This window comes from Chenopodium quinoa, unplaced genomic scaffold, assembly GCF_001683475.1.
Source record: "Chenopodium quinoa cultivar QQ74 unplaced genomic scaffold, ASM168347v1, whole genome shotgun sequence".
Lineage (NCBI taxonomy): Eukaryota > Viridiplantae > Streptophyta > Magnoliopsida > Caryophyllales > Amaranthaceae > Chenopodium > Chenopodium quinoa.
This window is the reverse complement of record NW_018745650.1, coordinates 5568942-5596372: the sequence shown is the minus strand read 5'-3', so window position 1 is coordinate 5596372 and position 27431 is coordinate 5568942. Positions and strand designations below refer to the sequence as shown.

The 27431-nt window shown below is 36.6% G+C and overlaps 1 protein-coding gene across 3 annotated transcripts; it reads right to left on the bottom strand.

Annotated features, from left to right (window-relative positions):
- Positions 1 to 13010: 13010 nt before the first annotated feature.
- Positions 13011 to 26867, bottom strand: LOC110716913 (serine carboxypeptidase-like 1). Of its 3 annotated transcripts, XM_021895563.1 has the most exons (14): positions 26503 to 26866; positions 26197 to 26342; positions 25138 to 25217; positions 24341 to 24463; positions 23277 to 23379; positions 22383 to 22420; positions 21273 to 21374; positions 20862 to 20948; positions 20576 to 20716; positions 19768 to 19839; positions 18691 to 18812; positions 17491 to 17604; positions 16889 to 16943; positions 13011 to 13261 (listed from the first exon to the last, which is right to left on the bottom strand). In XM_021895563.1, the coding sequence occupies exons 1-14, from the start codon at positions 26637 to 26639 to the stop codon at positions 13178 to 13180; spliced, it is 1404 nt and encodes a 467-aa protein (XP_021751255.1). In that variant the 5' UTR covers positions 26640 to 26866; the 3' UTR covers positions 13011 to 13177. The 3 variants fall into 3 exon arrangements, with proteins under 3 accessions (XP_021751255.1, XP_021751256.1, XP_021751258.1); XM_021895564.1 differs by lacking the exon at positions 20862 to 20948 and having other exon boundaries at positions 26503 to 26867; XM_021895566.1 differs by lacking the exon at positions 22383 to 22420 and having other exon boundaries at positions 21273 to 21322.
- Positions 26868 to 27431: the final 564 nt, after the last annotated feature.

Genomic DNA, 27431 nt, shown 5'->3' with positions numbered 1-27431 from the left:
TTCTCTATTCTATAAACAATCAAATATATCCCTACTAACTATATTATATTATATAATTGTCATTTTGGCCCCTATTCTATAATTTTTCTAAAACTTTGTATCTTTCTTATAGTTGCGATTATTATGAAACGGAAGTAGTAACTAATTTTTAAAAAGAAAAATTGGCCGCGACAATACCAACTATGATAAAGGTGCATGTAGCATCACAACCTTTTAAGGGTGTCGTCCACAACACAAACTATGTAATTGGGTGCACATATTAGCATAAATGACACTAAAGTTCTATGGAATAAGTGGAATCTTCATTATTTTATAATTGTTTAATCATTTTTTAAATTTATATGATTTTCCATCATGCGTGACTAAATTAGCCTTCCCTTCTATTTTTATTTTTCCTTTCATTTAAGCATTTCTTAACCTCCACCATTTAAGCAGATTCCTTCAAAAAAAATTGTGCTATTATTTTCCTTCGTTCGCTTCTTCAATTACTTTTTTTCTAATATCGATCTCACATGATTGACTTAGTTTCATTTCCCTCTCCACTTAGTGAAATACTAAATTGATAAATAAATAAAAATCATTTGAAAACCTTTATTCTACCAGATTTCAGGATACATAAGTAACTTTCTAATACCAAGCCCCACAAAATTATTCAAAATACTTAATTCAAACAACAATATTAGAATTGGATTTTAGGATATGCCAAATTGATTTTCTGATTTTTGATGTACAACACTTCAAATGTGGAGGTTGAGAGAGAATAATTTAAAGGGAAAAAAATAAATTATAATGGAAGAGGAAACTAAGTCAATCATATGAGATGTAAAAAAAAGTGATTAAAGAAAAAAACGATAGAAAATAATGGCGAAAACTTTTTGAAATAATTCAATTTAATGGTGGAAATTGAATAGTGTTTAAAGTAAAATAATTAATGGAAGAGAAGACTAACTAGTTACGTGAGATGGAAAATTAAGTAGAATGGAATTAAAAATATATATACATAAGTAAAAAAGAATTAAAAATATTTAAGATTCCAATTTCTGAAGAAATCTAAGTTATGCAAATGTCATTTATGTTGTTGTGTATGTGCACCTAAATGCATAGTTTGTGATGTTGAGTGCACCCTCGAAAGGTTGTGTTGCTACACGCACTTTCATCATACTTGGTGCTATTGCGGCCAATTTTTCCTTTTTAAAACGATAATACTTTACAAATATATTTATTGAGTGATCATTAACTCATGATTATTAAATTAAAATAACATAGATATATCTTACTAATAAAACTATATTTTCTCTCGTATAGAGTATAATTTTATAACTTATATTGCTCTTACATAACTGATTAGGGGATTTTTTCCTGCCACGTGGACCACTCAGGCGCTACCACGTGTCATCCACGTGGACCAACCAAAGCCTGCCACGTGTCACCTCGTGAGAGGTCCAAGGTTGACCAATCTGGCAACGACACGTGGCAGGCAGATAGCCCAACAGGAAATTGGCCTCAAACGGCCCAAATTCCTAGGCAAAGCCCAGTCATTTCTAGGTTTACCGAAACCTAGTATTGGGCACGTTTTCTAACACCCTATAAAAGGAAGATGTTTTCCCTCGGGAACACAATTAATTTTCACATACACATTAACTCACAATCAGAGAAAGTCAGACACCTGACACCTCGAACTGAGCAATTACACATTGCAGATACTCTCTTGGAATCCAAGAGAGACTTTACTTTCCGCACTTTACTCCTCAAACACGTTCTAACTTGATCGTCGGAGGTGGAGCTCCCACCCACAGGAGTCTCCTTTGTTTTGCAAGTACAGGTGTCCAGAGGTCGGTCTTGGAATTGTAACTCTCCCGCAGGACATAAAAAAACCCCGAAACGTTTGGCGCCATATGTGGGGAGAGTACTTCTAAGAAGACTTCACAAGAACCTGTACCGCCCTTAAACGAGAAACAACCCTTGGATGAAGCCCAGGTCGTTTCAGACCAAGATACGGATGACGACTATGATGTCGCCACCCACACGGCCCCTGACGGGTCCCTCAGAATACGACGCATCCGTCCCACCGAAAGGAGGGAAAAAACACCGACCAGGTAGGGCCTAATGAAACAGTTGGCCAGCTGGCTGGACAGCTATAAGTGGCCGAAGGATCCACCCCCATCACTAGAAACGAGCTCATGACAAGTTTCAATGGGGAGATAAAGGATCTTATTGATAAACGGACGGTTGTCCCTACCAAGGAACAGTTGGCCAAAAAGCGCTCTCATTCTAAGAGGAATAAGCCGGTCAAAGACTGAGAGGCCAGTCCTTACCCTTAACCAAGGGAGGGACAAAAGCCCTTGATAAACTTGGCCAGACTTCGGTTCCCTGAGCCAGGGAAGAGGAAGGCCATCCGACATGTACAGCCGGATGGTTCCAAGAAAACATATTCCGATGCTCGGATGTTAATCCAGCAAAAGAAGAATATGCAACTGTCAGAATCCGCCTCAACGCCAAACTTCAATTACAACTTTCAGAATACCTCAATGACGTATTCTCAATCAAACCGAGAAGACTAGACAGGCGGCATGTCCGCCCAATCTAGTCCTCAGATGTTCCAAGCGGCCCCGTATGCGCCTTAGCAGCCATACATGCCGTATGGACAACCATATATGCAGCCTACCCTCTTCGAGGGGGGGGGGGGCAGGCGGCACATAACGTCCAGCCCTTAGACTGGCAGCTCCGACTGCTAAGACTTGGAGAACAACCCACTGCATTCTCCAAGGAAATAACAGAGGTTACACAGCCGGCCAAGGTGAAAAATGTGTTGGTAGGTACTTATGATGGTACCACCAACCTAGAAGACCACCTAATGGCATACACCAACCTTATGTATCTTCAAGGGTTGGATGATGCCACATGGTGTAGATGCTTCCCGGCCACATTGAAGGGCGTCGCCCAGCAATGGTTCGACAACCTGTCAGCCGGATGTATCAATAACTTCAAGACGCTTGCATACTTGTTCGCGTCAAACTTCTCAATGAATATCCTTGCAAAGAAAACAAGTCTTAACTTGGGAGCCATACAACATGGAGGAAAGAGGGGCTACGCTCATATATCAGGCGGTTCAATCTGATGAGGATTTAGATTTAAGGGCTGTCTGATGAGGTAGCTTACACAGACTTTTTTAAAGGTTTGAAGGACGGGTCGGCCTTCAAGTTCGACCTTATCAGAAAGAAGGTAGCTACCCTCCAAGAGGCACTGATGGAGGCAGACGCCTATATACAGGCGACCGAGCTCTGTAACATCAGTAAGCAGTCAGACTCAAAGAGGTCTGACAAGAGAGAGATTTGGCCATCACAGCCGGCTAAGAAAGAAGAAAAGAAAAGAAAAGAATGGGTGGCTGATACTACTGAACAGCCATCCCAAAAGAAAAAGAAAGAAGCAAAGATGTACTCCCCAAAGTACGATTTCAATAAAGACAGTTACTCCATCCTCATGGAGATTAAGGACCGGGTCTCTATTGAGAAGTCGGCCCCTATGAAAGGTTCCGCCAAAAATCGGAACAAAAACAAATACTACCACTACGATGAGGATATTAGCCATGACACCAACGAATGCTATAGCCATAAGCGTCTGTTGGACCTCCTTGCTGACAAAGGGGTACTTAAGTCCTATGTTTTGAGGTCCAAAGTTACCTTACAAACCAACACTAGGAAGCCGTCCAAAAAGAATCCCCACTATGCTAATAGTTCGGATACCGATGAAACTTCGATCTATACAATAGCAGACGGCTTTGCTGGAGGCGGCCCTACCATCCGGGGTAATAAAAACTATGTCAGGCAACTCGATGTCACTCATTTGACGAGGGACAGGCGTCCATGGACTCTTTCCCTGAAGTCGTTATTACTGAGGATGACAAGAGAAAAATCAAAAGGCCGCATGATGATCATGTAGTCATCGAATGCAAAGTGGCCAACCAAAGAGTTAGCCAGATCCTCGTTGACACTGGGAGTTCGTCTGATCTCATCAGTCACAAGTGTCTGACAAAACTCAAGTACAAGCCTGAGAGTATGCACCAGGTCTCTCATCCCTTAGTGGGATTTGGGGGTGGTGTATTCGGTAGGTTGAATAGACTTACCCATTTTTCTGGGTGAAAAAGGGGAAGGACGCCACATGGTGGTCCGATTCTTAGTTGTTGAAGAGCTGACGGCCTATAACATGATTTTGGGGCGCCCCACCCTAAATGAATCCAAGGCTGTTATCATTCCTTCTCTTATGCTTCTCAAGTTTGAGAAGGATGATGGAACAGTCGGCTCCCTTCGAGGAGACCAGAAGATGGCCAGGGAGTGTTACCTCTCTGATGTCAAACCCATTATGGTCGTAGCCAGCCCTAGTGGAAAAACTATTGACCTTGACCAAGTCAAGGAAGTCGCGTCTGCTGCAATAGCAGCCGGCAAAAAGAGAAAGGCCAACCAAATAGTAGCCGAGAAAAAAGACAAGCAATAGCAATCACTGACCGGTCAGAGGCCGGATGAACTCCGTCCCCAGCCGGCTGGTGAACACATGAACATCGTTTTAGATGACTCTCGTCTTGACCAAACTGTTAAGGTTAGGACGAGCGCTTTTGCTGAACTCGGTGCAGACTTGCACCACTTGTTAAAAGAATTCAAAGACATCTTTTCCTTTGAGATGGACGAGATGCCAGGCATCAACCCGGATCTAGCCGTCCACAAGCTTGGTATGGATCCCAAAAAGAAGCCCGTAAGGCAAAAGAAGAGGAACCATGGTGAGGAAAGAAGCCAGGCGGCAGCTGCCGAGGTGAAAAAATTGTTAGATGCTGGGTTCATTCGGCATTGCTACTTCCCTGATTGGGTTGCCAATGTTGTGCTTGTAAAGAAGCCGAATGGAACCTGGCGCATGTGTGTTGACTACACAGACTTGAACATGGCATGTCCGAAGGATAGCAATCCTCTCCCAAAGATCGACAGTCTGGTCGAATCTATAGCCGGCCATGCCTTGATGAGCTTCATGGACGCCTATTCAGGCTTTCACCAGATACCCTTGTGGAAGAAAGATCAAGAAAAGACAGCATTCGTCACTGATCAGGGGTTATTCTGCTATACTGTGATGTCGTTTGGTTTGAAGAATGCGCCTGCTACCTTCTAGAGAATGATTAATACAGTCTTCGTTAATCAAATCGGAAGGAATGTGGAGGCGTACATTGATGATATGATAGTCAAATCCAAACTTCAGACGGACCATCTTACAGATCTCCGAGAAACATTCGCCACACTCAGTCGGCACCAGGTTGTGCTCAATCCCAAGAAATGTGTTTTTGGTGTTGAGTCTGGGAAGTTTCTCGGATTCCTGATTGATCAAAGGGGGATAGAGGCGAACCCGGAAAAAATACAGGCGGTCATAGACATGCAGTCGCCCCGCACTGTAAAGGAAGTTCAAAAATTAACAGGTTATCTGGCGGCATTGGGGAGATTCCTCAGTCGGTCAGGCGACAAGTGCCTCTATTTCTTCCAAACAATTAAGAAGAAGACTATGTTTGAATGAGGGGCGGATGTAGAGGCGGCCTTCCAAAAGTTAAAGGAACACTTGCACTCTTTGCCAAGGCTCGTCAGCCCTTTGTCAAAGGAAGTGTTATACATGTACTTGGCCGTCTCTGATCATGCTCTCATTGTCGTTCTCCTTGATGAAAGAGATGGCTGCCAGCTCCCCGTCTATTTCATCAGCCATGTCCTGAAAAATGCTGAGTTACGGTACCCCATGGTTGAAAATTTTGGCCTAGCCCTCTTCATGGCAGTTAAGAAGCTGAAACCTTACTTCTTGGCACATCCGGTCGTGGTCTACACTGACCAACCAATCAAGCGGCCACTGACAACCATGGAATCATCTGGCCGAATGATTAAATGGGCGATTGAAATGCAAAGCCTAAAAATTACTTTTGAGCCAAGGAAAGCAGTGAAGGGGCAAGCACTTGCCGACTTCATTGTTGAAATGACTAGGCCAGCTGATCTAGAAAATCCTGACCAAGTCAGAAAAGTATATATGGACAGGAGCTCCACAACGAACGGCTGTGGTGCAGGCGTCATATGTCAGTCTCTTGAGGGAGACAAGTATGAGTATGCACTACGTTTCAAGTTCCAAGCCTCAAACAATGAGGTAGAATACGAAGCCCTACTAGCCGGAATCCGCATGTGTAAGGCGGCTGGGGCAAAGAAAGTGGACGTCTGTTCAGATTCACAATTGATTGTTAGCCAATACTATGGTGACTATGAAGCCACACATCCGACTATGATCAAGTATCTACAGGCGGTCAAAGAAGAGGCTGGGACACTTGAAGAATTCCACCTGAGTCAATTGCCTAGGTCCGAGAATAACCAGGCGGATGCCCTCTCCAAATCGGCATCATCCGCCTCTTGTGACACACCAAGGTCTGTTTTCTGGGAAGTGATGGAAAAAAGAAGCATTGAGGAGGAACCTATTGGAGTCCTAGATCGAAGCTCAACCTAGATGGATGGCATCTGGGCATACTTAACAGACGGCACCCTGCCGGATACTTACCCAGAGATGATCATAATGAAAAAGCGTGCGCCCAACTTCGAAATTCATAAAGGGGAACTTTTCAAGAAAGGCTATCTTCAACCTCTTTTGAAGTGTGTTACCCTAGAAAAGGGCCGAGACGTCCTCGAAGATTTGCATTCAGGGTTTTGTGCCTCTCACATAGGCCGCAGGACCCCAGCAAAGAGAGCCAGGCGGCAAGGCTACTTCTGGCCTACCCTAGAAGCAGACGCCATGAAGATGGTGAAAAAATGTGACAAGTGTCAAAGGTTTGGCAAGCTCATCCATCGTCCGGCAACTAACCTGGCGGCTATCTATAGCCCAGTACCATTCGCCAAATGGGGCATGGACATTCTAGGTCCGTATACACCTGCTACAGGCGGACGGAGGTATATTTTGGTTGTTGTAGACTACTTCACAAAATAGATAGAGGCGAGGGCAGTCAAAGGCATTAAAACAAAAGATGTTATCTCCTTCATTTGGAGATATGTCATCACCCGGTATGGGGTACCCATGTCTATGGTCTTTTACAATAGTCCTCAATTTGAGACGCCTGCTCTCAAGAACTGGTTGGGAGACCAGGGGATCTCTCACTGCTTCGCATCAGTCGGCCGCCCCCAAGCAAACAGCCAGGTTGAAGCCTTCAACAAGTTAATCTCTGATGGCATCAAAAAAAAATTGAAAGAGCTGGCGGCCTATGGGCTGATGAGCTACCGCATGATCTGTGGGCCATCAGGACGACTGAAAAAGGGGCGGCTGGTGAAACCCCATTTTTCATGGTTAATGGAGCAGAGGTTGTTCTGCCTATTGAGCACTATGAGCCGACTCTTCGAGTCATGCTTTATGACGAAGAGGCTAACTGGAAGGCCATGCGGCTAGCATTGGATTCACTTCCAGAATGCAGGGGCAATGCAGCCTTACGCCATGAGATCTACCGTTTGAGAATGACGAGAGCTTACAATAAAAAAGTGCACAAGCGACCCCTAAAAGTAGTAGACTTTGTGTTACGGAAAATGGAAGTAGTCGGTAGGGCCAACGAACAGGGACAGTTGACTCCTAACTGGGATGGCCTCTACCGAATCTATGAAGAAGTTAGAGGCGGCACCTACCGCCTGGAAACACCAGACGGCAGACAGCTAGCCAGAACTTGGAACGTAGACAAGTTGAAGAAGTACTACTTCTGAGATTTGTAAATTATTTGTATATGAAAGCATATCAATAAAATTTGCAATTTATTTTTCAGTTTTTTGCAAGTCTCGTGGGGCAAGCCGCCTGTACAATACACAGTCGACCTTATTTCTTTCAATCACTTACTCTCACATGAGTAAAAATGTTAAGTCTAGACAACTTAGCAAACTATTCTTTTCTGAACAACCTAATGAGGCCTAAGGCCGGATCATCCTTATAAAATTAAACTAATACGTATATCCCAAACTTGAGCAGGCGCCCGGCGACATCCATCCGGGTGAATTCGTGGTAAAGAGCATCTCCCATTTGGGTGGCACATTGCTCTATAAACCTACAACATACGGCCTTACCGAATGCCTCAAAGACAACCTCGCAGTCGTTTGACATGAGACAAAGATAAACGTACCGCTTACTTTAAACAAGCAGTAGACAGTTAAAATCTAAGTCAGAAACCGCCTGCTATTGCTTGGGACAAAACAGTCGGCCTAATTTGAGTAGATAGCTAAGCAAAACTTGGCAAAAAAAAGAGGTACCATGCGGCCAAAGTCGTCTGTTTCTTCTACTCACTCAAATCAAAGTGACAGAGATGGATTAACCCCAAGGGTTAACTCATAGTCACTCTAGCAAACTTGGGATGGAACCTAAACGGTGCGAACCAAACCGCCTGTTTTTTGGTAAACAGACGGCACTCGGCCACTATTCCTCTAAAAGGTTTGCATGCTCTAAAACTTTGTAAATAGAGAAAACAACATGCGGCCACAGCCGACTGTTTCTTCTGTTTACTCAAGTTTTAGTGACGGAGACAGATTAACCTCAAACGGTTAACTTATAGTCATCCAACCAGCCTATAATGGAACCCAAAAGGTACGAATGAAGCCGCCTGTCCTTTTAATAAACAGACCGCATTCGGCCACTAGTCCTATTTAGGTAGCTAAAACTATTAAAGCTACTGCCTGACAGCGAACAGGCAGTTGCTACTTTGATTAAAAATATCCAATTTGGCGCCTGTTCTGTACAGGTACCAAACAAACGGAATATTTACAATCAATAAAATAAACTAAGTACAAAACTTAGTTGCAAAGCGTGACTCATTTACAGAACTATATTGAGGCCGAGAGCCGGATAATGCTGAGTGTATGGCCGTTTGTCCAATGGCCGCCTGTCCGCCTGGTTTGGGGCAATCACCATAATGATTGATTGACCTAGAAATCAGTCATACTCTTTAAAGTATCAAAGATTTCCAAGTCAATCCATCAACCTTAGAAAACCAGGCGCACAGCCGGCCAGGGGTAAGAACAGTCGGTATACCAAAACAATCGGCATTTTGAAAAATTTGCATTCACACAAAAAGGCAAGCTACACTTAGCAAAATTCATGAAAAGCAATAGCAAAAATTCAAAATTTGGAGAAACCGGCAAAAACGGCCGGATGATTAATATAAACAGTCGGCCAGGAGACCGACAGAAATGTTGAAAATCAAAATTGTCAAAGAACCACGACCCCTTGGTCGGGTAATAATACAAATTAAGCGGCACACAGGCCGAAGAAAGTTGACTTATAAGAAAACGGGAGTTCAAGCAGTTGGAGGAGGACGTTTAGTGTCAGCAACCGCTTCCTTTGGATCCTCAATCGACGGTTGTCCTTTCTCAGCATCCGCCTCCTATTGTGGTTGTTCTCCGTCAGCATCCGCCTCCTCCTCCTCCTTGTCATCCTCTTCTTGGTCCGATCCGACTCCCCGGAAGTGGAGTTAAACGCCTCATCCTTCGCATCTTCCTTGCCATCTGCCTGCTTAATGATCTTCTTGTTGAATTGATCAGTACAGACGGCGAATTGGCTTTCCCATTTTTCATAGCCGAACTCTAGGAAGAGGACCGCCCAGGTCATCTTCATGATGGCGCTGCAGTCGTCCATCATGTCCTGAACAATGGCCATCTTCTCCTCGCCAGCTTTCTCATTAAGCTTTGGGTAAGCTCAGCCTCTTGATTCTGCAGGCGGCCCTTAAGTTTATTTACCCGCTTGTGGAGTCCCTCGGCTTCCTTGTCCGCCACCTTGAGAGGCGCCAGCTCAGCTTTGAGGTCCTTTACAGACTTCTCCAACTCCAAGATCTTCTACCTGGCCGCCTCTAAGTCCTTCTTGACCTGCAAAGTGGCGGACGCCTGGTAATACAGTATGTTAGTGGTCAAAATCTCGTTTTGAGCTATCTGGAACATAGCTTTATCAGAACCAGAGGCGGCCATGGCCTTCGCAGCTTTTACTTCTTTGTTCTTTTCGATGATGGGTTTGCGGAGACCATACACTCGTAGCATAGACTGCACTCGGCCAAAAAACAGACATCAGTTACAGGCGGCTAGGAAAACAAATATGCAACAAGTCAAGAAATTCCACCAAGTATACCTCAGCAAGAAGAGCCAAGATGGTTTCTAAGTCAAGGGTGTCGATTCCCTTGACAGCTTCCCTCTCCTCGAGGGGGATGACCCTTAGCATGGACTTGGTGTGTTGAACCAGGTCCGGCTCTTGAGGGGCATCTGCTAAGTAGACCCTGATTAATATGCGGCATAAAAACAGAAAGCATGCCGACTAATTTCAGAGGAGCCGGCTGCTTGATGAAACTTGGGAGATTTGAACAAATTATACCTCTTGCCGCCTCCTTCTCTCTTGGAGGCCGGCTGCCCCCGGGGAAAGCCACAGTTCTTCCCCCGCTTTGGGGAGTCTTTCCTTGCCGTTCGGGCGTATGTCTCTGGGCGTTGCCAGGAGTTGACACATCCCCAGTCGTCTGTTTCCTGACCTTGGGATCCGGCTGGGTAGAGGAGGAAGGTCTAATTAAGTCGCTCTGCAACACAATTCATTGAGTCAGAAAAAGGCGATAGATATAAAAATAAATTGTGCCAAGTTAAAGTAGCTCACCCTGGGTGCCTGTTTGGAAGGCGACTCCTCAGTGGACCGCTTGCCTAGAATGGCCGCGCGGTATTGGGCGGCTGCCTTCTTGGAGGCCGAGATTTTTTCCATAGCTTTATCTGCAAAAGATAAATCAAATGGTTACACGCTGAATCAACCAAGTCTTTCAAGACACTCTAACAGGCGGTCCAATACCTCTCGGCATCTCCCCGCTAAGGCCGTAGGCGGCCAGATATGTCCCATCATATAACCAGTTATACTTTGGGATGTAATTTGGAGGATGAACTCCCTCACCCTAGTCTCGGGGTTCGCCTGTATATCAACTTTAAAGAGCTCTCGGTCTAGGATCTCTTCCTTTACTCTTTATGAACAGGCGGCAAATCAGATCCGCCTGTCAAGTAAGGTGAATCCCTGTTCCACCTATTGAACTTCTTGTTCCTGACCTTGTCAGAGTGAGAGACTATGTAGAAGGTGTTCCTCCAATCCTTCCACTTGTTCTCCTTCCCCATGGTCATCATGTAGCCCTTGTGGCTAGTCAGCTGGAACCAGCCGGTCCCGCTTGTTTTTAGGGTCCGACTAAGATAGTTCATGTGAGCGAATGCTTAGAAGTTAGGCTATACTTCATGCATCTCACAACCGGCCATATAGCCTAAAATATTGAACCACGAGTTTGGGGCCAATTGCCAGACTCCCAACTAGTACTCGTCTAAAATCCTCTCCACAACCAGATCTAGAGGAAATCTCAAGACAGCCTTAATGGCCGCTTCATAACAGCCAAAACACTCGTCCCGGTAGCTGGCCGCCTCTGGCCAGACTACGGTATCCTCGGCATCCGGCACTGTAAGAATGTAACCATGACTCATTACGTGGTCAGCCCTAAAACTACCAATCTTTTCAGACATGGCCCTCCGCCTGCCTTTGGGAACATGGCAATAGTAAGGGGCATACATGTCTCTTTGGGTTTCAGCCGGCTCTGCCCAGCCCTTTCCCTTTTCTACAGAATGACTTTCTCTCGCCGCATGTAGCCGAGAGTGCTTCTCCTCAGAGTCGTTAGAGTACCGACTGGAGGTGTTGGGCTCAGAGTCATTGCTCAAGCTCTTAGGCAAAGCAGACGCCTGCCCGGATAGATCAATGATAAGAGGGTCATTCTGTACCTCCTCCCTTGATTCTGCCAAAATAGAATCACTCGGGGTGCTTGGGGCGCCTGGTGGCACGTCCGAGATCTCGCTTATGGGCGCATAGAATGAGGAGCCGTATGAATTTGTTATCCTTGTCGTTCTCTTTGTTCTGGCCATGGTGTCCAACACAGACACATAGACAGTCGGACACTGGGCAGTTTGCAAAGGATGGTCCAGCATGGGGCAGGCGACACTCCTAGTTCTAGATTCAGCCGTCCCCAGTGACCGGCTGATCACTGACCTAGGTCGTGCCGTGTGCTTTTGGGCTACCATTTTTGAAAAAAGAAAAACAAACAGAGAAAGTGCAAAAGAAAACAGGCGATTACCTTAAGGTAAAGATGTTTGAAAACTCTTGAACAATTGTGCAGCTGAAGGAGCAGGTGGTCTGAGATCAGGCGGTCAGGTAGCAATCGTCTAAATTGTCAGAGCTTAAGTCCAAAGTTCTGTTTAAAAAAGTTTCTAGAATGTCCAAATGATTTGGACATCCCCTATTTATAGGGGGAGAATTTCAAGGGTTAAAAAAAAAGGGTAAAAACCGTTAGCCAGTCAGAGCGTGGCATCTGTCATAGGTGCCACGTGGCAAGCCACGTCACCCTTGTGAGGGGCAAATGATTAGGGGATTTTTCCCCACCACATGGACCACTTAGGTGCTGCCACGGGTCATCCACGTGGACCAACCAGAGCCCGCCACGTGTCACCTTGTGAGAGATCCAAGGTGGACCAATCTGGCCACGACACGTGGCAGGCAGATAGCCCAACAGGAAACTGACCTAAATGGCCCAAATTCCTAGGCAAAGCCCAGTCAGTCCTAGGTTTACTGAAACCTAGTAATGGACATGTTTTCCAACACCCTATAAAAGGGAGATGTTTCCCCTCTGGAACACAATTAATTTTCACATACACATTAACTCACAATCAGAGAAAGTCAGACACCTGACACCTCGAACTGAGCAATTACACATTGCAGATACTCTCTTGGAATCCAAGAGAGATTTTACTTTCCGCACTTTACTCCTGAAACACGTTCTAACTTGATCGTCGGAGGCGGAGCTCCCACCCATAGGAGTCTCCGTTGTTTTGCAGATACAGGCGGCGTCCAGAGGTCGGTCTTGGAATTGTAACTCTCCCACAGGACATCAAAAAACCCCTAAATAATAACGTCAAATTATCATAAATCAAAAGATATATTTTCCTTTTAAAGAATATAATCGATTTATATCAATAATACGTATTTATATTTGACATTGGAGACAAACTCATTCAACAATAATGCCCAGGCACAAAACTATCAGTACTTGATAATGTCATTCGTCAAACGAACAAACGAAAAAGTTACGAAGTACGTTATATTTAAGGTGATACTATAACGAGCTCAATCCGAGCCACCTGTCAATCATGGCAAGCGATTCTCGAGGCTTATACTCTGGCGCAGTGTGCCCTCCTCCCTACACAAAAGTAAATACGTTACAACAACTTTTACAGTTGGCTAGCTACATACATTGTGTAGCAAGTCATCGTGGAGGTAACTTCGTTACCGTTATAAGAGTTACTCGGTTAGTGTTATATGGGTTATTTCGTCAGTATTATAATGGTTATTGGGTAAGTATTACAAGGGTTGCTTGATTAGTATTATAGGAATTGCTTTGCTCTTATACAAGTGGCCATATGGTGTGGGTAGTTGCACACAAAATATGCTGATTTTGTAGATGGTAAAAAACTAACTTTCTATATTACTAACACACACACACAAAAAGAAAAAGTAAAATTTTACACAAAAAGCAATTAGTACTACATAGACCTGGTAAATGGGTCGTTCTAGTCAGGTCATTTTGGACAGGGTCGATTTTGGATCAAAAAATATTCAGGTCGGGTACATGTCAAGTCAATTTGAATCAGATCAGGTAATTTATCAGGTCAATACGTCAGGTTAAGTTCGAATCAGGTCAAGTTCGGGTCGGGTCAACTTTCAAATCCAGTTGTCAAGTCAAGTTCGAGTCGAATCAATTCGGATCAGGTCAGTAGTGTGATGCTCACAATGTGGTGCTACAATTATTCATTGAAACCTCAATTTACATCTTAATTTATAAGTTAAAACATCTACTCATATCCTTACATTTTTAAAAGTATGAGTCACTCTTATAAATAGTGTTGAGACGATTATGCCTATAAAAATGCTTATTTATGTATTTACCCCTTTTAAAATTATGGCCACAATTTTATGAATAGTGTTAAGACGATTATGTCCCTAAAATGTTTATTTACATATTTGCCCTCATTAACGTCAATTTTTTTTTAGAAACTCTTAAGAAATAGTGTGTGGTCATTTATACCCCTAAAAATATTTGTTTTCATATTTTCCCTTATTAACAGTACTAACAACTAAATTTATAACATAACGCCAACGGTGCTTTTTCTATGTGGTTGGCCACACCGTGTGGCCGGGGTTATTTATTCAAGGGTTACTTATTCAGGAGTTACTCAACCAGTGAAGGGTTAGTTACTTATTCAGGGGTTACTCAATCGGTCATGGGCTACTTATAGGGGTTATTTATTTAAAGGTTACTCAGTCGGTCATGGGTTACTTATAGTAAGGAACCCTGACCACATGGTGTGGCTAGACACATATAAAAATTTAAGTGACGCCAAATCGAAAGAATTTCCCGAATATGGCTAGTTATGACACGCGCATCGCGCGCGTTAGCCGCCTAGTGATACTTGGAAAAAAAAAAAAAAAAAAAAAAAAAAAAAAAAAAAAAAAAAACCTCTTTAGTTTAAGTTAGGCCTTGTTTTGTTCACCTAATTTAAGTTGATCTGATCTGATCTGAACTGATATTTTCTGATCTGATCTGATCTGAACTTATATTTTCTGATCTGATCTGATCTAAACTTATTTTTTTTTATCTGATCTGATCTGAACTTATATTTTCTTATTTGATCTGATCTGAACTTATTTTTTCTGATCTGAACTTTTCTTTTTCTGATTTGATCTAATCAGAACTTATTTTTTCTGATTTGAACTTATTTTAATTATTTCAATATTCTACTTTTAATGTTAATCAATATTAATGTTAATTATTATTGTTATGATTATTATTACTATTATTATTATTATTATTTATTATTATTATTATTATTATTATTATTATTATTATTATTACAAATATTTTAAATAAACCTATAAGTATTAAAATTACTAGATAGTATAAGGTAATACAATTGGAATATTTGATAATTTTATTATTTACAGTATCCCACTTCATAAATGAATATTTTTTTATAAGAAATTATTAAAATGGGGATCCTAAAAAATCTAAATTACAGATGAAATTTATCATAGCTTTTTTCTACATAGAAAAAAGGAGATTTGACTTGTTTTTAAATACCTTAATTCTTAAATAATAATATGGATTTATGATGTATCGGATTTGATTTTATCGTTTGTTTGAACTAGCAACATTTTCTATGTTACTTTGTACTAATTTTAATTGTAGTAATGCGTAGCTATTATTATTGAAAACCTTATACGTATATTCCCTTCGATTTTAAATACCTTCTCCATTTTTACATGTGGGGAGTTTTAGGAGAAATTGGTAAACGTAATAATATATGGAAGGGGTAAGTGGAAGAATAAAAAATTGTATAAAGCAAAAGTATTTGAGTGAGGTGCCAAAAAAAAAAAGTGACAGCACAACATATTGGCCATATTTCAAGGTATTAAGAAACATTATTATTATCTTGCATTGTCATTATATTATTTTATGAATGTGCAATATATAATCACTTATAAAATATATCTTTAAATGTTTATGAACTATTAGGATTGTGTTGGAGCATTGGATGGGACTCATATAAATGCAGTTGTAAGCGATGATGATGGTGTGGCATATCGAGGGCGTTCTGGAAAAAAAACATGGAATGTTTTGGCTGCTTGTTCCTTTGATAGACTTTTCACGTTTATCAATGTTGGATTTGAAGGTAGTGCTCATGATATTACTGTATGGAACCATTGCTTAACCGTACCAGAATTTCGATTTCCCCATCCACCTCCAGGTATAATTTAGAATAGTGTATGTTTTTACTCCATACATGACGCTATACTAATATGCCGTATAACTTTATTTTGTAACAGGGAAATATTATCTAGTAGATTCTGGATATCCGAATACCGTTGGATATTTGAGTCCAATAAAAGATAAAGATATTAGAACCCATATGCCCGAATTTCGAAATGGTCCACCACCTCAAGGCATACTTGAACTTTTTAATTATCTTCACTCTTCACTTCGAACAACGATCGAGAGATGTTTTAGATAATTTAAATCTCGATGGAAAATATTGACAATGATGCCAAATATGGACACTAAACATCAATTGACAATTATGGTTGCTACATTCACACTTCACAATTTTATTCGATTACATGAGTTGGATATACCCATTGATAGTGGTATAGAAATCGAACCAAGAGCAGATTATGATTTGTTTAACGAGAATCGTAAAGCTGTAATGAATGAAGTACAACTTAATATAGCGAAGGAAATTTGGAACTTCTTGTAATGAAAATTATATTTGTAAACGTTTATGATTTGGAGTTATAATGAAATTTTAATTATTATCGTTTATCATTTGTGCTATTTATTATTATTATTATTATTATTATTATTATTAATAATAATAATAACCATCATAATAATAATAATAATAATAATAATAATAATTTTTATAATAATAATAATAATAATAATAATAATAATTTTTATAATAATAATAATAATAATAATAATAATAATAATTTTTATAATAATAATAATAATAATAATAAAAATCGGGTCGGTTCAGATCAATTTTGGGTCGGGTCATTTCTGATTAATTTCGAGTCAGGTATAGTTGGGTCAGGTCACTTATGGTATTGAGTCACATTTAGGTCAACTCCACTTTTGATCGAGTAAATTCGGGTTCAGGCCATTTTGGGTCAATCTACGGGTCGACTCATTCGGTCGGGTCGGGATTGGCAGGTCTAGTGCTACATATGTTATAGGAAACAAAAGTACGAGTAACATAAAAATAATTACCTTAATGGTAGCAAACGTTAAGCGATAAGGAAAGCGTAAATATTCCGTAACATATCTGCAAAATGGTTTAAAGATGACTTAAATATGATTAGTTTTGATGATAAAGGATGATCATGTAAACGTGAACAACCATGAGTAATGCACTTATATAGTTATATATGCCCCCATGCCATTTTTAAAATTAAAATTCATCAAGAGTTTCATTAATGTTGGCATAAATTCCCTATATGGATTATTTCATACTAATATTTGTCTTTGTAAAATCCATGATGTACTTTATTTAAGATATGGAGAAGAACTCTACTGAATCTGAATTAGCTACTGTACTTGGTACCACGTACATTTGTCATACTACACTACTACCCTAATTAAAATATTCAATTAAAATATTTACTGTAAAATATTATTTCCGTGATATATTATTAGCAATGTTTGACATAAAGTGTGGGTGAAAAATATCTAATCGTTGTAAATAATGGTAATATATGGAGTACTCCATACTTCCATATTCTATAATTTGGAGAGTAGGAGATTTAAAGATGAGGATATACTCCATAGTCTATAATTTGGAGAGTAGGAGATTTAAAGATGAGGAAACTCACCCTGCTACTTGTCCATCAACGAACCATGGTCTCCAATGCATGTCCGTTGAGAGATCTAATTGCTTGATCCAATCTTGTGAGTCCACATATGATATTGATTTATCTTGGTCTCCACTATAATGTACACAAGAAATTCATATCCAAAACCAATCTAATATTTATTTATATAAATAAAATAGGCATTTTTTGGGAGCATTCAGCGCGCCACATAAGCAGGTATTATTTCGACCAATGAAAAATTAGATTTATATTTTATTTTAGAATTTAAAAATTCATTTGCCACATAAACAAAATTAACAAATGAGATTTAAGAATTAAGATTCAATTTCCACGTAGCTAAAACACGACGAATAGTGATTGAGGATTTGAATAATTAAAAAGGCAAAAAAAAATATCTTTTGATATTAAAGATTTTATACAAATATCCAATAAATATAATATATAACGGATTTTTGAATTTTATTTTACTTTTAATTAATTTAAGTGTCATCAACAAATGAAATTGCAATTTTTAATTACATTAAAATTAAATTTATACTTCGTACATTTCTAATAAAAATTTAATCACAATATTATATGGATTCATATACTAAAGATTTAAAAATTAAAAAAAAAACTTAGACTTTTAAATAAATAAATAAAAATAAAAACAAACCCTTAGACTTTAAGTAAAAAAAATAAAAAAAAATAAAAAAAAACTTTATTTCCTCGATTTATGTACTAAAAGAAATTAGAATAAAAATAAAAATATTATAGAGATCATAGGTCAAAATAATTATATATATATATATATATATATATATATATATATATATATATATATAAAAGTGTATTGCACGGGCTTAAATCTAGTAATTAAAATAAGTTTGGAAAATTCTCAAGTTTCATCCATTTTCTTTTAATTCCGCATTCCTTTTTGTTCAATACAAAATAGTTAAAGGATAATTTCCAAATCAGTCTCTCCAAGTAGATTATTAATTCGTATTTATATCAAAAGGCTTTTATATTATTTTGATTTTTTAAGAATTTATTTTAGTGGATAAGTTGATTGTACGTTAAAAAGGTAAAATAGTAAATATTATTTCAATTTAATAAAATTAACTTTAGTTTAGTAAAAGTAATCAATTCTCATAATCTGCCATTGTGGCTCTGAAAAAACACACACACACAAAAAAAAAAAAAAAAAAAAAAACCGCCAACCTGTATATCAATGCTCGAAGAAAATATTTTGCGAAACTTTTATGATAGCTTATACTGCTTTGAACACTGTTCGTATACATGGATAAGCTGCGATTACATCTAACCCAATAATCAACCATCCCCTGCTTAATACGAAGTATCAAATAGTTAGGTTATTAGCTTGGTAATTCAAAAATCTACGGAGCATAATACAATTTAAAAATCACAAAATCAAAATTAATTGAAATAAAGAAATTATACCCTATTCTCTTCATCTTATATTTACTAAATTTAATTTAATTATTTTTTATTAAACTTAAATTATTTTAACTGATTAAAACTTATTTCTCCTAGTTATATTATATTTGTTCATTATTTTTTGCGAGCTTAACTTTATTTGTTGAACTTATTTTTAGTGAACTAAAATATTTTTTATATTGAACTAATATTATATTTACTGAAATTAAATTATTTTGACTTAATATTATTTGATGCAAAGAAAATCGAATCTTACTCTTACACTTAAAAATGATTGACATGTCATTTGTAAGTTGTTATCAAAACTTTCTATTGTTTTTTTTTAAAAATTATTATTCTAACATAGATTACAAAATATACATTATAGTGTTCTCCGAATATTAAAAAAAATCCCAAAAACAATACTTACAGTTACATTGTTGGATGTAAGTCTCTCATTGTTTAAACAAAAAAAAAAAAAAAAAAAAAAAAAAAAAAAAAAAAAAAGAGCTAATCACCCAAAAAGGCTATGATGTTAGAATATTTTGTTAATAATATAACAGAGAGTGGATAGTTTATAAACCTTTGGCTATTTCCAAATGATTTGCAATAACTCCTACTTGTTTCAAAGAATATTTTGTTTCGATGATTTGGCTATTTCTACTGTTTTGGATGATTAGTCTTTGTTTTTCCTACACCATACTACAATATTTTTATATCTAAGATCGATCGTAACATACCAATTAACACCAATAAGGCAATAATTTGATGTGTTTGTGTGTTTTAATGATGCTGAGGGTTGTTATATGATAAAGAGAACTTGTAAATATTCATATCAAACGTTGAAAGTTGAAAGCATACCTCTCGAATGTGAAGTGCCTCTTGGACTTGTATATCATTTGCCCATGTGTAGGAGGGCATATAATGGGTATTCTATCATTCATAAAATAGTATAAATAAAGGTTTATACATCAAAGCTAGCAGAATCAAGGAAAAGTGTAAACCATCATAGCTACACCAAACTACAAAGAGAATACTACTCCGTTCCATACAAATTTTTTTACGATTGCAAAACTTCAATTCACATGTTGAGATGGTCTTTTAACATGGTATCAAGAGTTAGTGTGACACAAAGGTTACGAGGTCAAAAAAATTCTCATCGGCCCCCCCTCCCCTCCCCAGTTAGCTTTTAAGTGGAACAATTTGTGCTAGGTATGAGGGTGTTCATGCCGCATCCACACTTTAAGTACAAAACGGTCTCATGTGATGGGGCGTGATAGAGTATATAAATTGATCATAAACTTCAACTATCAGCTTAATCTTTTGATTGAGTTGATTTTCTAACCCTTTTTTATTTTGGTTAGCTTGTAACATTCTGATTCATGCTATCTTTGGCAAACACCTTTTACTCTACCCGGCCACAACAATATCCACTTTCTTTTTCTATATATATTCATTTTTTTTTTCTTACACTCGTCCAATTTCCTACACACTCTCAATTATATCACCCACATTTTTTACACGCACTCACAAGTCACCACGGCACCACATCAACACTCACTATCTTATTTTTTTGAATGTTTGTGCAAATCATAAACGTTATGATTAAACGCAAACAAATGTAGTATCCAATTATAAGATACAAAGAATGGTAAGAATAATTAAATACCCGACATTTTTGTTTGCCACGGAGAAAATTTAGAGGATCATCGTTTGTATGATTTCGTGTTGGAACCTCTTTTTTGGGCTTAGGAGATACAAACGTGCACTTGTGTTCTAAGATATGCGGTGAGCAGATGAGATCGCTTTCCTGCATATACGTAGTACTAAATCATTAGCTAATTTACTTCAGAAAATAAGAAGAAAGTAATAAGAATTAAAGGGTGATTAGTAAAGTAATTATTTGAAGGAAGATTAAAGGTTACTTAAAACATAAGACTTTTATGACGACTTACTTCTGATATAGCTTGAACTGACTTCAAGCACTTTGTATTGTTAGCATCTATATTTGTAAATTCATTGTTGCAATTTGTTTTGGCAGACTGTGGAATAAATCGACAAAAGTATACAAATTAGTAAATGCGACAATATGTAATACTCCCTATTGACTTTTTTTAGTCTTCCAAAGAAATTTCAAACAAGAACGTACTTTAGAGATGGGGAGTGCTAATGTGGTATCTGATATTGCCATTAAGACTCCAATGGTACCAAATATGATTCTAATATTACCATTGGAATTTAAAGTTTCACATAAAATGACAAAAATACCCCGTGTTGTATGATGCTCATATAACATGGGTATATACGCAGAATCCCTCCTAACACTTATTAGAAAATTAAAATTGATGTTAAAAAAAAAAATTTACCTCATAAAGCTCATCAGAAAGTAGTGATACACGATGCATGTACTTAGGTCCTGCATTTTTACTTACGTGATCATCTGTTAATGGGTTTCCAAGTATATATCCCTAAGTCCAATAAATATTATATGGACGGAAAAATAAAATTAATAAACAAAACAAAGCTATGAAATAATAAAAAAATATTCAGAATGACTTGAAAAAAATTCTTTTCTGTATCGATAATTTGACTTACAGTATACTTGATATAGCTTAGCAATGTAGAATGACGGAAGTAATTGCTAGTTACTTTGAATATTAAGTATATTGCACGTAAGATCATGAGTTTAAGATATCTTGTCTAAATTTAAACATTTACTAAAGGTGAATTCTAAAATGATACACATCATTATCTGGTATAATGTTTTCCCACCATTTTTTTTCTTTCAAATTTTTATTCTTATTAACATTTTGTTTACTAAATCTAAACAAATCTTAAATTATCATTTCATGATTGAATCTAATAATACCTTGATACATAATAATTCAAAAAATGTCTATTATGGAGTATTTCATTACCTATCGATCAATAAGGAAATTAATTTTTATTGAATAAATAAACTAAGGTTTGGAAAAAAACAAAAGTTTGAACAAATAATTAATTAAAATTAAAAGTTTAGTCAACAATACAAAAAATATATATAAAAACTAATATCATAAATTTTGAAAACTACAATTTTTATGTTCTTAAATTAAGTTAATCTTATTTTGTCAAGCATAATCACACTATTAAATTTGCACACAATTTTGACACAATCAACTACTCCGTATTATTATTATGAAGAAATGCGAGACAAATCATGTGCCAATTGATTTTTAATTAAAATGAACTTTTAATTATTTAAAAAAAAATTATCTTGGTAATATATTTGCATACACTAGATCTAAGCTTAGCTAGTTTGAAGAAGAGAGAGAAAAAAAAATTAGAAATTCCCTTTACCATGTACGTAGTAACTTGATTCTTGAATCATTTGACTAAATATTGCAAAAATGGGAAAAATAAAAGGACTTAGTCATGAAAGTTATTTAATTACATGTCCAAAACATGCATGGCATGCATCAGTTTTGAGAACTTACATTCAAATTCATTTTCGGTATGAGTCTATTTTTGTTCCCTACAAAATAAAGGATGGAGATAGATATAATTCAGGATTTAGGATTTTCTTCATCACAAACCGGTAGTACGTATGTAAAAACAAGTGAAGAATGCATGATGACAAACAAATTTAATTCAGAGTTCAGGTTGTTAAATAAATACGCAATAGTTCTTAATTAATTGTGTTTTTGTATTATTATTATTATTATTATTATCAACGAATTCTGTTGTGGAATTGTAAATTGTTTCTTTTTCAACCCTCCTTCTTCGGTGATCCCTCCCTTTTCCTTCATTGCTCGAATTTTTGGTCAATTTTGCCAAGTAAAGGATTCGCTGTAGAGCAGAAGATTCGTGACGCCAATTTGTAGAGTGCTCTTCAATGGAGGTTGAAGGTCAAAGGGTTAAAGTGAAGATATGAGAGAGAAAGGAAAGGGGGGTTTTAGTTTAGCTGAGGTAACGGGTAATTCTCTGTTTCTCATTGTGAGAAAAAAGTTTTGTTTCTCATGGGGTATGAGTCAAGATTTGGGGCTCCCACTTATGACACATACGCGATCCCTACCAATGAAAAATATCACATTATTTTCCAAAATGTCATTATGAGAAACAAAAGTGTTTCTCAAAATGAGAAACTGGGGCTCCCTCCTCAGGTAACCATGGGTTAGAGGAGATTTAATTTTCTTTTTTTGACCTGAACTAAATTAAACTAAACATAAGTCCAAAAGAACAGACCTGAACTAAATTAAACTAAACACAAGTCCAAAAGAACTACAGGACCTAAGTTATAATAATAATAATAATAATAATAATAATAATAATAATAATAATAATAATAATAATAATAATAATAATAATAATAATAATAATATTAAGATTACCATTTAGAATCTCGTTGACAACAATAGGAACAATCTTGCCTGAGTATGAGTCTCCTGATATGTACAAAGAATTTGTTTTGAATTTAGAATGTTCCAAAAGCCACTGCGTTCATGTAAATAAGCTATATATTACACATGTTTTTATATCAAGTACTGAGTAATATTTTGATACACGGATTGTAAAATGTAAAACTGAAAAGAGCATTTTTTTTTCTTATAAACACATAAAAATGAAGAGTGAAGGAGAAGAAGGGATGAACACTAATATATAACAGTAATCCACATAAAGAAGAATCTAATTTACTTAAAAGAAGCACAATTATAAGATCCTCTTTTTTCTTTCTTTATATATCCCTCGTATCACATGATTTTTCTTTTTTCTTTCTCTTTAATTCTGTCATCTCCAAAAATTCCGTAAGAATTTGTATTTTTACAAATGGTGCCTCTTATAAAATGGAAGAAGTATTAAAAATAAGTGGGCTTATAGCCAATTACCTGATAGAGATACAAGATAATTATCTTTTGATATTATCTTTATCTCATAGTTGTGAGGATAATTAGTTATTCTACCTAGCTGTAAACTTATCTCCTTATTTTTTGTATATTGTTACTATCTTTTATACTCTTTGTATAGCTCTCTCATTGTATAAATTTAGGTTGTACACTCTGTTTAATTCATTCAATACAATTATAATCATCTTATATTACCAAACACTCCCTCACTCATTTCTCTAATTATTGCAGTTATGCAAGTGGTTAGGCTATCACTAATTTTAAGAAAAAAAATGTACCCCTAATTCCTAAATGGAAGAGTTTTGGACAAAATGTTCCAAGAGGTACACACTACAGAAGGAGAGTTTAGTAAAAATAAAAATAAACAAGCGGATTGGACACTTGGACGTACTGTGTAAAATTGTTGCAATGATTGTGAAACTTGTCAGAATAAAAGGTGATGTAATGATAATTAAAAAAAAGGAAATATGAAGGATACTATATTTGAATACTGTTTTAGTGAACACCAAAAAATGTAACTACAATGATTAATAATATCAAAATTCACTAACCTTTCTCAAAAATTCATATACATGTTTTGATTGTAATATGTCATCACTGTAGTATGCGTCTGGGGTTGTTCCATATGAGAACCCAGTGCCAACCGGAGAATCTAGAAATATAATGCTAGCTACCTAAACAATGCCGCAATAAGCAATGGTCAAAATAATGCGTTAGCAAATGTAAAAGTTAATATATAATGTATATTAATAGAAGTAGGGCAATCGAGATAATATTGAAGAATTTTATTCCCAAAAAATGTATTGAAGAATAGGATTTTATGTAAAACTCCTCCATTATTTTTAAATTGTTCCATATTGATTTTCTTACACTATTTATTCTTCTTAATTTAACTATATATCTCGATTAATATTTTAAATGAAAATTTATTATGTAATACGGAGTATTTAACTAGATTTATAATAATGTGTCTGTATTTTTTAAATATTAGTTTTCATTTTACAAATTTACCTCAAGCTTGATAATAAGATGTAATGGTCCATACCTTAAAAATTGTGAAAGATGATATGATACAAACAAAAAAAGGAAATACAAGAAGCAAAATATTTTTTTTGGTCAAAACACCCTATTAACCAACATCTCTCACAGGTTAGTCAAGTCAGCTACATAGGTCATCGCTTAAGAGTGAAAGGGGAAGTAAGAAATTCCCTACCAATGTTTAGTTGGTTTGAACGGATATGCAATGCAAATTAAAGCAACAATAGGTTTTTTTTTTTTTTTCTTCAGAAACAACACTAGTCTTATTGTGATAAATCCTTAAACCCAAGGAATAAATAATTTAATTTACCTTTGTCCATGAATATGGATTTAGCTGAAATTGTGGTATGCTAGCTGAATCAGAAGCACTGTAATTGAATGTTAGTGGACCTGTCAAGTAGTTTAAATGTTTTAAACAACTGAAAGTACCAAAGCATTACATACAAAAGGGGCTGTAAAAGAGAGATAAAACTCCATTTTCATGCATATATAAGAGCAACTCTAATGGTTGCTTTTGGGGACTTGCTTGAAATTTGTATTTTGTATAATTTTTGAGCTAATAGCAAAACTATTGGAGGATAATTCACTAATTAGCTTTAAAAAAAATATATGATAAAATATTAATTAATTAAAAAATAAAGTTGAAAAAACTAAATCACAACTAGCTTACCATTTTGGAGTAAAAATAAGCTAGAAAAATTATAACTAAAAAAGATGATGCGACAATTTAAACTAGAAGATAAAACAGCTTGCTATTAAGTTGCTCTAACTAGTTTATCACCATACAAAAGCTACTAAATCTAAGCTAATTAATACTCCAAATGTTAAATGGTTTTTAAGAAAGTTTATGTGTCATATTATACTATCCCACTCATGCAAGCTCCATTTCCATGTCAGTCCCTCATTCTAAAAAAATTAATAAATAAATAATAAGATATGAGTAATATAAGAATAGTCGCTATAACTTTAATCAAGTAATCTTTGAAATAGTAAGTTAGAACTTAACTACTAATCAACTAATCTAATATATTGTCTGAACTTATTTAACGTTATTCGAGTTTATTTGAACTTATTAATAGATCTTAATTTGAATAACTCGTATAGGTCGTATTAACTCTTGTGATAAGTCGTTTGAACTTATTTTCAATATCATAAAATTTATCTAGCTTATCTAAATTCATTTTCTTAGAATATATACAAGTAAGGTGAATAAAACAACACTTACAATTAATTTAGTGTATTAATTTATGCATTGCACAAAATTAAAACCTATCAAAAAAAATAAAGGAGCAAGAAGATAATAACGACACAACTATTATGAATAATATTGTTATTTTTGTAATCATATTTTTAAATGAAAGATACCTACCAATTTCATAAACAAGGCCAGAGAAAGCAGAGCAACCAGGACCTCCAGTGAGCCAAAGCAGAAGAGGGTCTTCTTCTACATTTCTTTCTGATTCTATGAAGTAATAGAATAATTGCACTTCCTCTGATTTTCCAACCCCTATATATCTGCCTCATAATAAATAACCAACAAAAAAAAAAAACGTTTTTCAACTTGTTATTAGCATACTTTGTCTAATCGTTCTATAACAGTGCTTCTAGGAAGAAATGTTAGAGACGGAGAGAACATATAATAAACAAACTAATATCGTATGATAATATATCTGACCCGGTTTCGAGGGTGAAAGGTAGATTGCCAGGATAACCAGGTAGAGACTTGATAATCTTGGGTTGTGATTGAGAAAAAGAGATTAAAGTTGAGATCAAGATTAGCTGCAAAATTTGAATTTTGTGTAAGTTAATCATGTTTGTTTTGGTGGATACCAGAGAAACAATTCGAAGTAGAAACTTTTAGTGAATAAAAAAAAAAGTGGGTAGATTGTTTGATTAATCTGCTTAACAACTCTTATGTTTAGATTATTAAATTCTGATTCGATACCTAATCACATGTTTAATGTTCATCCGTTGACTAGTTTATTTGGCGATTGATTTATTTAGCGTGTTAAAGTGGAAAAAGGTCGGGGAAACGGCTTAGTGTTGGTATTGATAATAACCACATATATATACACAATACACCACAAGACCTAGCTTGCCTAAAACTCCTAATAAGATAAACTTAACAAATATACAATATTAACATATATAAACCAAACCGACTCTAATGCTCCCCCTCAAGTTGCAACATGCAAATCGCAAATGCCCAACTTGTGTAACAAAAAACCAAACTGTTGCCGTCCAAGAGCCTTGGTAAGAATATCTGCCAACTGATGATTAGTCAAAACATATGAAGTAGAAATAATATTACCCTTAAACAACTCATCATGAACAAAATGACAATCTACCTCAATATGCTTCGTATGTTCATGAAACACCGGATACTTAGCTATATGCAGGGCCGACTGACTATCACAAAACAACTGCATAGGTTTTGAATGATTGACTCCAAGAACAAACAACAACTACTTCAACCATTTCAACTCACAAGTAGTGAATGCCATAGACCGGTACTCGGCTTCAGCCAAGGATTTTGAAACTGTAGGTTGTTTCTTAGTCATCCAAGAAACAGGAGAACGACCTAAGAACACAAAATAACCAGAC